We start from the raw sequence: 13,778 nt of genomic DNA, 5'->3' as shown, positions 1-13,778 counted from the left end.
TGTTCCCTTGCTTAAATTGTGTGTTTGGGATTAAATAAAAGTATTATATTCTTGATTTATTATGAAAAGAGAAAATACATTTAAAGATTAAAGTGACTAGACTCTTCTTTCTTCGGATTAATGCTATTAGTCCCAAACCATAACAAAACGATATGTTGAGTTTTGTGTTTCCTATGACCAGAAGAGCATTAAAGATTGTGCATGGTGTTTCAGCTAACTTACATTTGTAGGTTGAGTGACTGACCAACGAATTAAATTTTCTGTTTTCTAAATCCTTTAAAATGTCAAACGATTTTAATAATGTAAAAGTAATTTATCTACATGTTCTGAGACATGAAAATAAATCGAACATTTCAATTGAGAAAGTTTCACATATTAAAAGAAATTTCATATTTCTTCTATGCAATTTACATTTATAATATTTTTCTTAACAGATGCTTGATTTTAGGAGAATAAGTTAAAATTACAGTTCTAAAGTTAATAGCTTTGAACTGATGTTACCATATTCTTTTCTGCCTGTCAAATATGAGAGAGCAATTGGTAAAATATTGCCCTAAATTATGCAAATATAATTTTGTTCTGCTAGTAGAAGTTTCTGCTTTTGAGTTATTTTAGGTAGGGGAAATATTAAGTCATTTAGATTTTATCCATTTTATTTTTCACTCCTTGAACGTTTTCTTACTCCTGGCAAAAAACCCTACTAACAACTTCTTTAGAAGCCTGGTGTCATTTAAATCTGTGACCACTAGATGGTGCTAGACATCATTGAAATCAGGCCAGCTCTCCCCAGAGCAGTGTTGCTTAGGCATATAAAGGGTTAACACTTGGGTCGAAATCCAATTTTAAGTAAAAACTGAAAAGAAGGAGCTTACCCTTAGGGGTGGGTGTAGTTGTGGTCTCTGTGTGCACCATTGACGGCTGTGTTGCTGGGTCCAGCCAGTACTGCCTGAAGCACCAGCAGCCTGGGTTTTGCTTTGGGAGGCCTGCGATTGGAAAGGAGGGGGGTTTCAGGTCAGCATTGACATGTGGTAGCAGGGAATGGAGGGATCTGCACAGCATCTGCCTGCCCTGATCAAGTGAGTAATTAGATTTGCATTAAAATTCAGCCCTTTGAAAAGGAGGGAAGCAAAACGATGGAAAGGTCTCTTAACTGAGGAAGTCTCTGTTCATAAAATGAAAGGGAATTTTAGAGGCATTTATCTGCCCTCCTAGATGGTGTGATTGAAGGTTCTGAGAGGCTCGGTGCCTCTTTCATTCTGCAGAGAGGTTGGGAGTAGAAAATACCGCAGATGGGTTTTAGGTGATTTAAATAGCACTTCTCCTTGCCCATGGCGCCTCAGTTTTGAAGATGGCTTAGAGGCTGTTGCAAGCCATATGATTTGTGTTTTTACTTGCAGCTTTGCAAGCCGAGAAAAGAAAAACACTAGGCTTTGGATACGATATGACATTTTTGGAAACCAGAAAACAAAACCCTAAACTAAAATGAAAAATATAGTTTAAAACTACAAATTCTGTTTTGAATCCACATTTCTACTTGGCATAGGTAGTAATTGCTCCAAACAGCCACTTTATTACTGTTTTCTCTAATATTGGTATTTATTTAGCTGTTGGGTTAATTGGAGGAAATTTATCTTCTAGGCTCCTGTATAAACCTTGCAGTGGGCCTCCTTATCTAGGCTGAGGTCCAAAAATAATCCTTTCTGAGCATCCTTAGTTTCCAAACACTGCAAAGACCAGAAAATATTGGTTTCGTTTGTATCTAATCCTATCACATTTGCTGAGAATTTACATTATAAATTCTGAAAAGGGAACTTAACTTTAGGTACCATTTTATGCCTTAGGATATTTATTTACCAAATTTCGAGAGTTCTGGAAAGATTAATAATATCTCAATATTTATTAGGGAATAGTTTGCTTATCCCATAGTTTTCACTGACCACTGATATATCAAAATACCAACAAGTACAGATTTACATGTTTCTGATAAATTGTCCTTTATAATTTTTAAAAAGTTACAAAGGACAATTTAGAAATAATTTTAGATATGCAGAAAAGTTACAAGATTAAGAATAGTATAAGGAACTCTCATCTACTCTTTTACCTATATTACTGTATTATTATTATTTTGAGGCAGGGTTTCACTCTGTTGCCCAGGCTGGAGTTGAGTGGAACGATCATAGCTCACTGCAGCCTTAACCTCCTGTTAAGTGATCCTCCCGCCTCAGCCTCCTGAGTAGCTGGGACCACAGGCAGGTGCCATCACACCCTGCTAATTTTTAAAAATTTTGTGGAGATTAGGTCTTTCCATGTTGCCCAGGCTAGTCTTGAACTTCTGGGCTCCAGCAATCCTCCCACCTTGGCCTCCCAAAGTGCTGGGATTACTGGCGTGAGCCACTGTGTCTGGCCTATTGATGTGTTATTAACATGTATATCCCACTTGCTTTATCATTTACATGCCCTGTGTGTGTGTATGTATGTGTGTGTGTCTGTGTTTGTATATACATGATTTTTTTTCTGACCCATTTGAGAATAAGTTATGCATATATCACCATCCTCTACACCTAAACACTTAAGCGTGTTTTCTAAAATCAGGAATATTCTCTTACATAACCACAATACAACATTCAACTTCAGTAAATTTAACGTCAATATTTAAACTTTTACTTAATTTACATTCATATTCTGATTTTGTCAGTTGACCCATTTGTGTCTTTTGTAGCATTTTTTATAAGCTAAATGACAGAGAATGATTAAAGTATAAGATGAAAGAAAGCCCCTTCAGTTCTGGTATTTCAGCACCTATCGACGTGAATCAAAGTGCCGACCAGACGAAGGGAGCTCCCTGGTCTGGTGGACAGAGATTTGGAGGGGGAGGCAGGAACCATGTTCTTTCCCAAGTTCCACAGATGTGACTGAATGGGCCCCTAAGTTTACCATATCTTTCCCCGCTCTGTGAATTTAATGGGTGTGTATCACCTGTCATCTGTTGTTGTGAAGGTTTTTATAAAAATTGACTTGATGGGGATATGAGGCTCAGAAGAAACTGTTATAAAAATAGAACAGTATTTTCTTATTTCCGTACTATTCCTGACTAATGTATTTAATGTGGTATGCCTGAAAGCCAAACTAAGGAGGCTTTAGAAAGACCCTGTAAGCTGTTTTCCTGCTAACGGAGCAAATGAGAGGTCTTAAAACAACTTCTCCTTCCCATCTGTGTTTCCTTTCCATCTGGAAGTGTGCCCTGTCCTTCCCGAGGGGAAGCATATCCACAGCGCGCATTTGCAGTGAGCCATTAGCGAGCTTTAGAAGTTTCCCAGCAAATTCCCTAGGCCCCTGAAACTGTTATGATCCATTTTGATGATAAACCAATGCTGAGAGGCTGGACTGTTTGCAATTTTTTAAAAAAGAGAGTTCGGATTTTTGAGGGTTGCTCTGAGATTTTTGGTGTAGGCTTCATTTTAAAATTATTTTCTTTTTCCTTCCACTTCTCTCTTCCCTTCCTCCTTATCCTCCTTTCTTGTTACTCACTCAGTGCTTTGCAGATCATATTCTAAAGGAACTGGACCATTTTCCACTTGAGAAGAGAAGCGAGGTGGTCATTCTGTTTTCTGCTCACTCACTGCCGATGTCTGTAAGTAAGAACATTTTCTTGGATGACCTAGTGATAGAGGATTGGGTGATTTCATTTTCTAAATGTGTAAAATGGGTCCAGCTTCCATTATGTCCTAAGCCCAGTGCAAGAATGAATTCTCAAATCTCAGACTTGGTGCTAACTAGCCTCACTTCTTAAAACCTCGTAACAATGAATTCAAATTATAATGTTGTAAATAGATCTTTTCCTCTTTGCTTTTTTTTTTTTTTTTTTGAAACAGAGTCTTGCTGTGTCACCCACGCTGGAGTGCAATGGTGCAGTCTCGGCTCACTGCAACCTCCGCCTCATGGGCTCAAGCAATTCTCTTGCCTCAGCCTCCCAAGTAGCTGGGATTACAGACACCCACCACCATGCCTGGCTAATTTTTTATATTTTTAGTAGAGACTGGGTTTCACCACGTTGGCCAGGCTGGTCTCAAACTCCTGACCTTAGGTGATCCACCTGCCCAGGCCTCCCAAAGTACTGGGATTACAGGTGTGAGCTACCACACCCAGCTCCTCTTTTCTTTAAAATGATAACTTGAAGATATATTCATATATAAGACTTTCTAATAAGTGGGACAGTTAAGAGAAGGCTGCTTTTGCCTGCCCTGTTGGCAGAGCTCAGCTTGATGTTTCTGTGTGTTGAGTGGGAGGGTCTCCATTCAGACAAGCGCTCTCAATCCCATGCTTTTGTCCTCAGGACTTGTTAGGCAGCCATTGCAGTTTGCTAAGACTCAGGACCACATTTTTGCAAGTGAATATAGAGGATCAAGTTGGGATCTGGCTGTTCCTTAGTTCATCATATTACACTAGGCTATTCATCCAGATGCTACAGTCTGTGCCATAGCTGTTGTATTGTTGGAAACAAGAATGATCAAGCTAGTGTACTGTATGATATATAGAAGGGCTTGGAATAAGCAACCAGTTTCATCTGCTCAGAACTAGCATTGTATCCTAAAACCAGTGCTTTCCAACCTGGAGAGGTGGATAATTACATCTTCACAGGGGTGACTGAGGTTTTAACAATGTCGGGAATGGAGTCAGCCTCAGTGTCTGGGCCACTCTTGTAACTGGGCCTTACCGCCCCCTGGTGGCTACTAGGGCGAAGCCTCTGCAGATTTTCCACTCATCGTCTCTGCTGGGCCTCGTGTGGGCGGTAGGAGGCTCTGAAGATAAATTCCTCTCTTCTGGAAGCCTGCCTATTTTAATGGGTTTGCTTTTCCTTTTCTGGTGTCATGCAATCCTTTTCACATGTCCATCCTCCTGCCACTTCATCCTATGTAAGGTGAGACCTCGCCTGAGATGCCAGAAGGGAAGCCCTTGAACCAGCCTGGAGCAAACACATTTGCTTTGCTTTTTTTTTGAGACGGGTCTCGCTCTGTTGCCCAGGCTGGAGTGCAGTGATGCGATCACAGCTCACCGTAGCCTCCACCTCCTGGGTTCAAGCGATTCTCCTGCCACAGCCTCTTGAGTACCTGGGACCACAGGCACACGCAACCATGCCTGGCTAATTTTTTGTGTTTTTAGTAGAGACGGGGTTTCCCCATGTTGCCCAGGTTGGTCTCAACCTCAAGTGAGCCACTCACCTTGGCCTCCCAAAGTGCTGGGATCACAGGCATGAGCCACCGTGCCTGGCTGAAACCCATTTTTGTATGTGGGGATTCCAGGTGCTGCCTTGCCTCCTCTGACCGTGGCCTCGCTTCCTTATTCTTTCACCTGGGGATGGAGCACGCTGCTTCCAGGTTTGGCTGCTGGAGCATCCTTGTGGGACCGGGAAATGCCACAGTGTCATAAGGATAAGTCAGGTATGGGGAGGACATTGGAGAGTTGAGAAAGAACACTGATCTAGCACACTCTTCTCTTCCCCTACGTTCCCTTCTGACAACTTTTTAAACTTTTTATTTTGAAGAAATTTTTAGACTTACAGAAAACTGATTAAAAGAGTACAGAGTTAAAAGAGTACATATACCCTCTACTCAGCCTCTCCCAGTGTTAACATCTTACACAACCACTGTACAGTTACCAACACTGAGAAACCAGCGCTGGTACAATACTATTAACTGCACTCCAGGCTTCATGTGGATGCCACTTGTGTTTCCAAAAATGTCCTTTTTCTCTCCCAGGACCCAGTCCAGGGTCCCACACTGTGTGTAGCTGTGGGGTTTCCTCAGCATCCTCCAATCTGTGACAGTCCTGATACTTGGCTTGTCTTTCATCACCTTGATTTTTTTTTTTTTTTTTTTTTGAGACAGGGTCTTACTCTGTCACTCAGGCTGGTGTGCTGTGGTGCAGTCACGACTCACTGCAGCCTCGACCTACCAGACTTGGGTGAGACTCTCACCTCAGCCTCCCGAGTGACTGGGACTACAGGTGCACACCACCACACCCGGCTAATATTTGTATTTTTTGAAGAGACAGGGTTTCACCATGTTGCCCAGTCTGGTCTCGACCTCCTGGGCCCAGGTGATCCACCCACCTCAGCTTCCCAAAGTGCTGAGATTGTAGGTGTGAGGCACTACGCCCCACCACACGTTGATATTTTTGAGGAGTCATTTTTAGGATGTCAGTTGTTTTGTGGTGCGTCCCTCCATCTGGGTTTGTCTGAAGTTTTCTCATGATTAGATTGCGGTGATGCATCATTGGCAAGAACCCACAGGGGTGCAGGGCCCTGCTCTGTGCATCACACCTGGGGGTCTGTGATGCCAGCGTGCGTTTCTACTGGTGATGTGATCCCTGGTCACTTGTTTAAGGGTGCATCTGCTGTGTTGATCCATCCTAAAATTACTATTTTTCTCTTTGTAATTAAAAATATCTTGGAGGAGATACTTTAAGACAATACAGAGATTTTGTTATTTCTTAGACTTTGCCCCTAATCTTATGGGTAGATCGTGTTTGTAGTAATTACCACATTGCTGTCCTAATGGCAACTTTGTGTTTCCTTCATTCCATCTACATTTATGCCTCCCATGGCTTTTAAACAGACCAGTAGTAATAATCATAAAATAATTTGTCAGTATATATATATATAATTTTTTGTTTTCGAGATGGAGTCTTGCTCTGTCACCCAGGCTGGAGTGCAGTGGTGCAATCTCGGCTCACTGCAGGTTCCGCCTCCTGAGTTCAAGTGATTCTTCTGCCTCAGCCTCCTGAGTAGCTGGAATTATAGGTGTGCGCCACCACACCAGGCTAATTTTTGTATTTTTAGTACAGACAGGGTTTCACCATGTTGGCGAGGCTGGTCTCGAACTCCTGACCTCAGGTGACCAGCCCACCTCAGCCTCCCAAAGTGCTGGGATTACAGGCGTGAGCCACTGCGCCCCACCTATCAGTATATTTCATTTCACCAATATTTATTGAGCACCTGCTATATTCCAGGCACTGTTTCCAGCCATATCATAGGATATGGGAATGAAGAAAATAGAGAAAAATCTTTGTCTGCAGAGAGTAGGGAGAAAAGATAATAAACATAATACATATGAAAATGGTATGGTAGATTAGCAGGCAATATATGTTATAGAAGAAAATAAAGCCAGGTGAGGGCTAGGGAGTCAGTACACAGTAAATATTTAAAGCATTAACATTTGCCTTGAAAATTTTCAAAGGTATTAAAAGGGATCGCGTATGAAACATTTGCTGTGCACAAAGTGTTTGCCTGTTGTCCATTGTTGCAGGAAGAGTGGGGAGAGAGGAAGTGGAAGGTGCAGGTCACACTCTTGGAGGTGCCTGTAACCTGCAGTGATGTGCTGCTGCTTTCCTCCTCTAATTCCAGCAGGGTTTACCATAAATCCAGCAGTTCTATACATTGTCCATGCAGCACTGTTTCAGTTCCTGTTGTGAAATCAACTACACACATGACCACCAGGGTAGAAGTTCCCATCCTGCCCAGCTTTTCTGTGTCTTCTTCGTATATTGGATGAGGGAGAGAGAACCATCCTCTTTAGTTAGATCTTGTGAGTCTCCCATGAATAACATGGAACATGGAATTCTCCACCCTCTTAGGGACCTTAGAGATGATTGACTGTGGTGTTTTTCTTTGGCTGATGAAGAAGTGGAACCAAGGAAGTTTGGTGATTGAACTCAGACCATATCATCATTGGTGCAGGAGACAGAAAGGGAGGGCTTTGTTCCAGGGCTCACACCGTATCAGCACATAGTCAGAGGCTCTCGGGGCCTTCCCAGTGTTAATGACTGAACACCCATTGTATCTCTGCTGCAGGTGGTCAACAGAGGCGACCCATATCCTCAGGAGGTAAGCGCCACTGTCCAAAAAGTCATGGAAAGGCTGGGGTACTGCAACCCCTACCGACTGGTGTGGCAATCCAAGGTAGGTGGCTTCCACACTGGTGGGCAGCCAGCTCTTATTGGTAAAGTTTATTTTATGAGTTATAAAATGGTTAGATTTGGCTCTTACACATGGACAGGCTCTTCCATAACCTGATTAATCACCATGGGCAGAAAGAACTCTGCAAGCGAGTAAGATAGAAGGGGAAATCAAGTGACTTGTGGAGCTCCATTGGTTTAATATTTTGCCTTTAGCTGCAATGACAGAAACTGTTATTTATTTATATTGAGGCAACTTCTAGGATTCAAGTTTCCATGTGAAAATATCAAAATCCATTCAAGCAGGTGTAAAGAGTGGCTCTTGCCCGCAGTGGGCAGTGTGTGTGCCCAGGGGGGCAAACGGGTACTACAGACCATCAGGAGGCATGGTCCACTTATGCATTCGTCTGTCTTTCGCATAGGTTGGTCCGATGCCCTGGTTGGGTCCTCAAACAGACGAATCTATCAAAGGGCTTTGTGAGAGGGGGAGGAAGAATATCCTCTTGGTTCCCATAGCGTTTACCAGTGACCATATTGAAACGCTGTATGAGCTGGACATCGAGTACTCTCAAGTTTTAGCCAAGGAGGTAAATGCACCCATCTGCCTTTATCCCATCATGACTTGTTTTAAAAGGAAATTTTCTCTGCAACTAACTAATGTATCATTCAGAAATATTGTTTACTGTATTTGTTTGCATGTACGGTGTCCTCATTCTCCTGAATAATACTTCATCTGAGTAATAATCTCAACATATTGAGTTAATTCCGTGCAGTGGGAGGGGAAACCTGTGCTTTCCTTAAACCAGGTGCCCCAGGGATCACTGTGGCTGATATCATTTTGTTTAGTTTGAGTTACTGGGCTACTCGAAAGTAATAACAACTATATTTCTTTAAGAAAAAAGAAATGTACTTCTCACTAATTCCAAAGGAAAACATTTTATTGTTTTATAATTTCTTTTCTTTGCCTAATCATGACCTTTACTCACGGCTATTATTACATGGCTTCTTGTTGAGTGTCAAGGCATATAGGAGTCATTGTCATTTAAAAGAAGAGCGTGAAATGAACGTGGAAGCAATGTGTGGTGTGATTTCCTTGACCTGTTTTATGCACTCACTTAATTAGCTGTTTGCTGCCATGTTGTGATCAATCTGATTATTGAAATAACAAATACCATCTTTGGTGTCTTGTAATATGAGATAGATGTGAATTGTCATTCAGGGAGAAGAAAAACTATTGTTCATCTATGTCCTGGCTTTTGAGAGCCAGCCTAAAACCTATTCCAATATATAGCTTTATTTTTATGGGAAGTGTGGAAGCGTTGGGACCCAAGAAACCGTTTCCTCCCTCTCTGCCAGAGTTTCTGGCCCTGGTCACCCCAAGTATGATAGATGGAGGCCCATCCTGCGGGAGACTTCACCCTCTCTGGGACTGGGCAGCACGTATAGGGCAGGGTAGAGAGTGGGTGGGGGCAGAACTTGAGCCAACACCTGATCCCCATGGAATTTGAATTTCCATGCTGGACATCAATCAGACATGGGTGAAGTTAGGGAGCACCTAAGTTTCTTGTCAGTGGTTCTGACACAGGATTTGCAGGCAAGTTGTAATTGGCTAAGAAATGGTTGCAGCATTGTCTATGGATTTTGTTTAAAGATGCCTTCTGCATCTCACTATGAGCTTGGCTAATTGTGAACTTGCTAAAACTTCAGTGAAAATATAGTTATACCAATATGTTTGGAAAACAATTTTGTTATTTTAAATTTATTATGATTTTATAAATTGCTTAGAGATGAAACCTGGCTCTGTCAACCAAGCTGGGGTGCAGTGGCACAATCATAGCTCCCTGCAGCCTCAAAATCCCAGCCTCAGGTGATCCTTTCCTCAGCTACCTGAGTAGCTGGGACTACAGGTGCACATGGAATTTCAGCGTTGGTATATATTTTTCTAGTCAGTGTATCGCTGACTCTCCCATCAACATTGTTGGAGAATGCCCTTTACCAACGCTGGTGATTCTGTTGTAACTGACTTTTATATGAAGTTTGAGAATACAGCCTCTTCAGCTGAGATCCATGTGTTTGCTGAATCTCAACGTTTTTCCCATGCCAGTCTCCTGATGTTAATGCTAATCTAAAAGATCAAGTAACTGAGGCCAGGTGTGGTGGTTCACACCTGTAATCTTAGCACTTTGGGAATCCGAGGCAGGTGGATCACCTGAGGTCAGGAGTTTGAGACCAGCCTGGCCAACATGGTGAAACCCCATCTCTACTAAAATACAAAACTTAGCCAAGAGTGGTGGTACGTGCCTGTAATCCCAGCTACTTGGGAGGCTGAGGCAGAAAAATCACTTGAATCTGGGAGGTGGAGGTTGCAATGAGTTGAGATCGCACTACTGCACTCCAGCCTGGGCAACAGACCGAGACTCCCTCTCAAAAAATAAATAAATAAATAAAATAAAATAAATAAAAAATAAAAGATCAAGTAATTGAAAAGCTATCAAAAGAAAAGGGAAAGAGAAGAATCCTAACTACCTGAGTAAATCATAATTAGACCATTTTCAGTTATTAGGTAGTGGATATTTTTGGAGCCGGGAGCAGGGATGGTACTGAAACAATCCTCCCATTGTTTTCCTTTAGATTTTTCTCCATAAGAATATATTTCAGGCCAGACTTGGTGGCTCACACCTGTAATCCCAGCACTTTGGGAGGCCGAGGCAGGTGGATCATTTGAGGTCAGGAGTTCAAGACCAGCCTGGCCAACATGGTGAAACCTTGCCACTACCCAAAATACAAAAATTAGCTGGGCATGGTGGTGCATGCCTGTAATCTCAGCTACTTGAGAGGCTGAGGCAGGATGATCCCTTGAACCCCGGAGGCAGAGGTTGCAGTGAGCCGAGATTGCGCCACTGCACTCCAGCCTGGGTGACAGAGCAAGACTCCATCTCAAAAAAAGAAAAAAAGAAAAAAAGAATATATTTTAAAACCCAACTCTGAATTGGTTCAGTGTAGGTCCAATACACATTTTATAGTCGATAAGTTAATTTACCTCATTTTGGCACTTGGGATCAAAACAAGTATGAAACTATATTTACAGTAACATTCTACTTAGGAAGAGTCTGTAAAATTATGCACTAGCAAAAGAGAATAAAAAAAAGAATGGTAAACAGATTTAAATTGCTTGAGAATTTCATCAAGTGTAACCACAAAAAGGATTTGCAAACAAACCACCTGTAGGAAGGTAATGGGGAAGGGGAAGGACATAAGAATTGAGGAATAATTTATGATAACAGAATCAACATACAGCCCTGCCCCATGAGTATTTTTCATTAATGAGCAGTCTGTGAACAGTTGAAGTCAGACTTTGAATTGTGTGTGTGTATCTGTGTGTATTTATTTTTTTGTAGCAGTTTCTTTGAAAAAAAAAAAGGAAAATAAAATATGTCTGTGTTTTTCCTCCCTTTTCTCATTTGATTCAGTGTGGAGTTGAAAACATCAGAAGAGCTGAGTCTCTTAATGGAAATCCATTGTTCTCTAAGGTATCTACAGTGTTACAATCGTTTTAGTAGAACATACCAGAGAGTAATCCTCTGAGAAACTCTTGCAGAATATTGGTTTTTCTCACATATTAGAACATTTGGAGTTCCAATTAATTACAAAAATAAAATCGAATTCCTTATCTGCTCAGTCTTTTTTCCTTCAGATAGCCCCAATTTTCTGATTTCTACCCACCTATAACTATGTCTGATTTAAAACCTGCTTTCCAGAGAAAAGGCCTAGTGGGTAGGGTAAGAGGTTTTCATTTCCTGAAATCTCTGTTTTAACTTTCTGTAAGCTGAGGATTCTCAGGAAAGGAAGATGCCGTAGAATTTGGTTCAAAGGGCTCACCACTCGGATGAAAAGAAACCCCAAGCCAGAGCGCTGACCTGGGCAGCTGGAGGAGGGGGCGTGGCAGACGAGCAGACCCTGTGCTTCTCATGCATCTTTGCCTCTTGTCTATCTTCCAGGCCCTGGCCGACTTGGTGCATTCACACATCCAGTCAAACGAGCTGTGTTCCAAGCAGCTGACCCTGAGCTGTCCGCTCTGTGTCAATCCTGTCTGCAGGGAGACTAAATCCTTCTTCACCAGCCAGCAGCTGTGACCCCCGCCGGTGGACCCCGTGGCATTAGGCAAATGCCCAACCTCCAGATACCTCCGATGTGGAGAGGATGTTATTTAGAGATCAAGGAAGGAAGTCATCCTTCCTTGATATATATACAGCCTTTGGGTAAAAATTGTGTGGTTTCTTGAGGATTGGACTCTTGATGGATTTCTATTTTTATATAACTATACAGTAAGCATTTGTATTTTCTCTCTCTAGGTATAAGTTACTAGTTTGGAATGTCCATTAGGACCTTTAATAAATGAGTTAAAAATTTGTCTTATGAGACACATCTATTTTAAGTACAGATTTTGGCTTTATTGCCCAAAACCCTCCTGAAAGGGTACGGAGAGTCCCCTCTGTGGGCTGGCAGTGTGAATGAGATCTGTTTAGTCTCGTGCATATAGTTGCTGTTTTTTAAATGAACATAGTTGAGTATTTGAAGTGAATTTGAAAAAGAACTGTTACTTAATCTTTCCCTAAGCCCATGGGTTACAGAATGCTAGGGAGGCAATTTGGTTACCTGCAATGGCTGCTTTTGCCAGCGAGGCCACCATTCATTGGTCATCTTGGTATTTGTGTGTGAATCTCACTTTTCTCAATGTAAAAAGGAATCAAGTATGGATTTCAGAAGTGCTCTGAGATTCCCCATACACCCAAGGCTAATAAACGTGTACAAGTACAGTGTTCATGATACGTGCCTTGGTGGGAGTCCGTGGTGCCACAGGGAAGGGGCTCCCACTGCTTCTGGTCTCCAGGGACAGTGCTGCTGGAAAGGCTAGTGATGAGCTTCACCCTGGAGCTCCTCCCGGGACCTTGCAAGCTCTCCATCCAGCATCTTCTCTATCTTAGTTGAATGCCTTCTTTCTGAACATTTGTTTTAAGAATTATTTTATAAAGTCAACAATACTTTGCTTGAATTCTTTCTTAATTTACGATTTTTTATTATAAAAATTTATAGCGATACAATGGGACATGTGAAGAATACAGAAAAGTAACCACTTTAATGCAATAACTATTATCATAATATTGTATTTCACGCTAGTCCTTTCCTGTAGATATTTTTAATGCCATTTAATGCCATTGTCACCTTGGATTTATGAGTGAAAAGTGTTTCTAAAAATATAGAAATAATGTCAGATCAGAATCTGATCTTCTATGTTTGTATTTAAGTGGATTAAAAGATCCCCGGTGGTTCCATGAAGAATTTGTAAAGATCACTTTCTCTTTCCTCCAAGCCCTGAAACTTTGTTCTTCAAAAGAGCGTTTCTTTTTTTTTTTTTTTTAAGCCAGTTTATAAAGTGGAAGTATTAGGAGATTCATAAATCTTCTATATTGAGAATTGGCTATGTTAATAAATATTACAACATCATTAAGGTTTTAGCTAAGTTTGATTCATGCTGTCTGTTAAATCAAAACTGATCTAAATCAAAATTATTAAATGTGAGGAGCTTTTTTAATACAGGAAAAGAAACATGCCATCCACTTGAGTTAATAGTTTTCCTACGTTGATGACAGCCCTCATGAGTAGCATCCACATTTTTAAAATTTCAAATTGGTTTTTCTATTAGTAAATTGTGTTTCTAGAGAAAGACACAAGGCATAGGTAATTGTTTAGGATTTTCCTCTAGCCTTTGCCATTACCTTTTTGGGGATTAGGTTCACAGTAGACTTTGAGTGACCGTCCCACCA

At 41.4% G+C, this 13,778-nt stretch overlaps 1 protein-coding gene across 6 annotated transcripts in view; it reads left to right on the top strand.

Annotated features, from left to right (window-relative positions):
• FECH (ferrochelatase) overlaps window positions 1-13,458 on the top strand; it is a 37,578-nt gene extending 24,120 nt beyond the window's left edge. For all 6 annotated transcript variants that reach the window (XM_019013878.4, XM_055368203.2, XM_019013879.4 and 3 more), the window contains 5 exons: window positions 3,533-3,631; window positions 7,850-7,957; window positions 8,376-8,540; window positions 11,424-11,483; window positions 11,952-13,458. In XM_019013878.4, coding sequence (XP_018869423.2) covers window positions 3,533-3,631; window positions 7,850-7,957; window positions 8,376-8,540; window positions 11,424-11,483; window positions 11,952-12,086 — 567 coding nt within the window. In that variant the 3' untranslated portion in view covers window positions 12,087-13,458. The remainder of the gene's footprint in view (window positions 1-3,532; window positions 3,632-7,849; window positions 7,958-8,375; window positions 8,541-11,423; window positions 11,484-11,951) is intronic.
• The last annotated feature ends 320 nt before the right edge of the window (window positions 13,459-13,778 follow it).

This window comes from Gorilla gorilla, chromosome 17 (genome assembly GCF_029281585.2).
Source record: "Gorilla gorilla gorilla isolate KB3781 chromosome 17, NHGRI_mGorGor1-v2.1_pri, whole genome shotgun sequence".
In the NCBI taxonomy this organism is placed as follows: Eukaryota; Metazoa; Chordata; class Mammalia; order Primates; family Hominidae; genus Gorilla; species Gorilla gorilla.
This window is presented reverse-complemented; position numbering and strand designations above follow the sequence as displayed.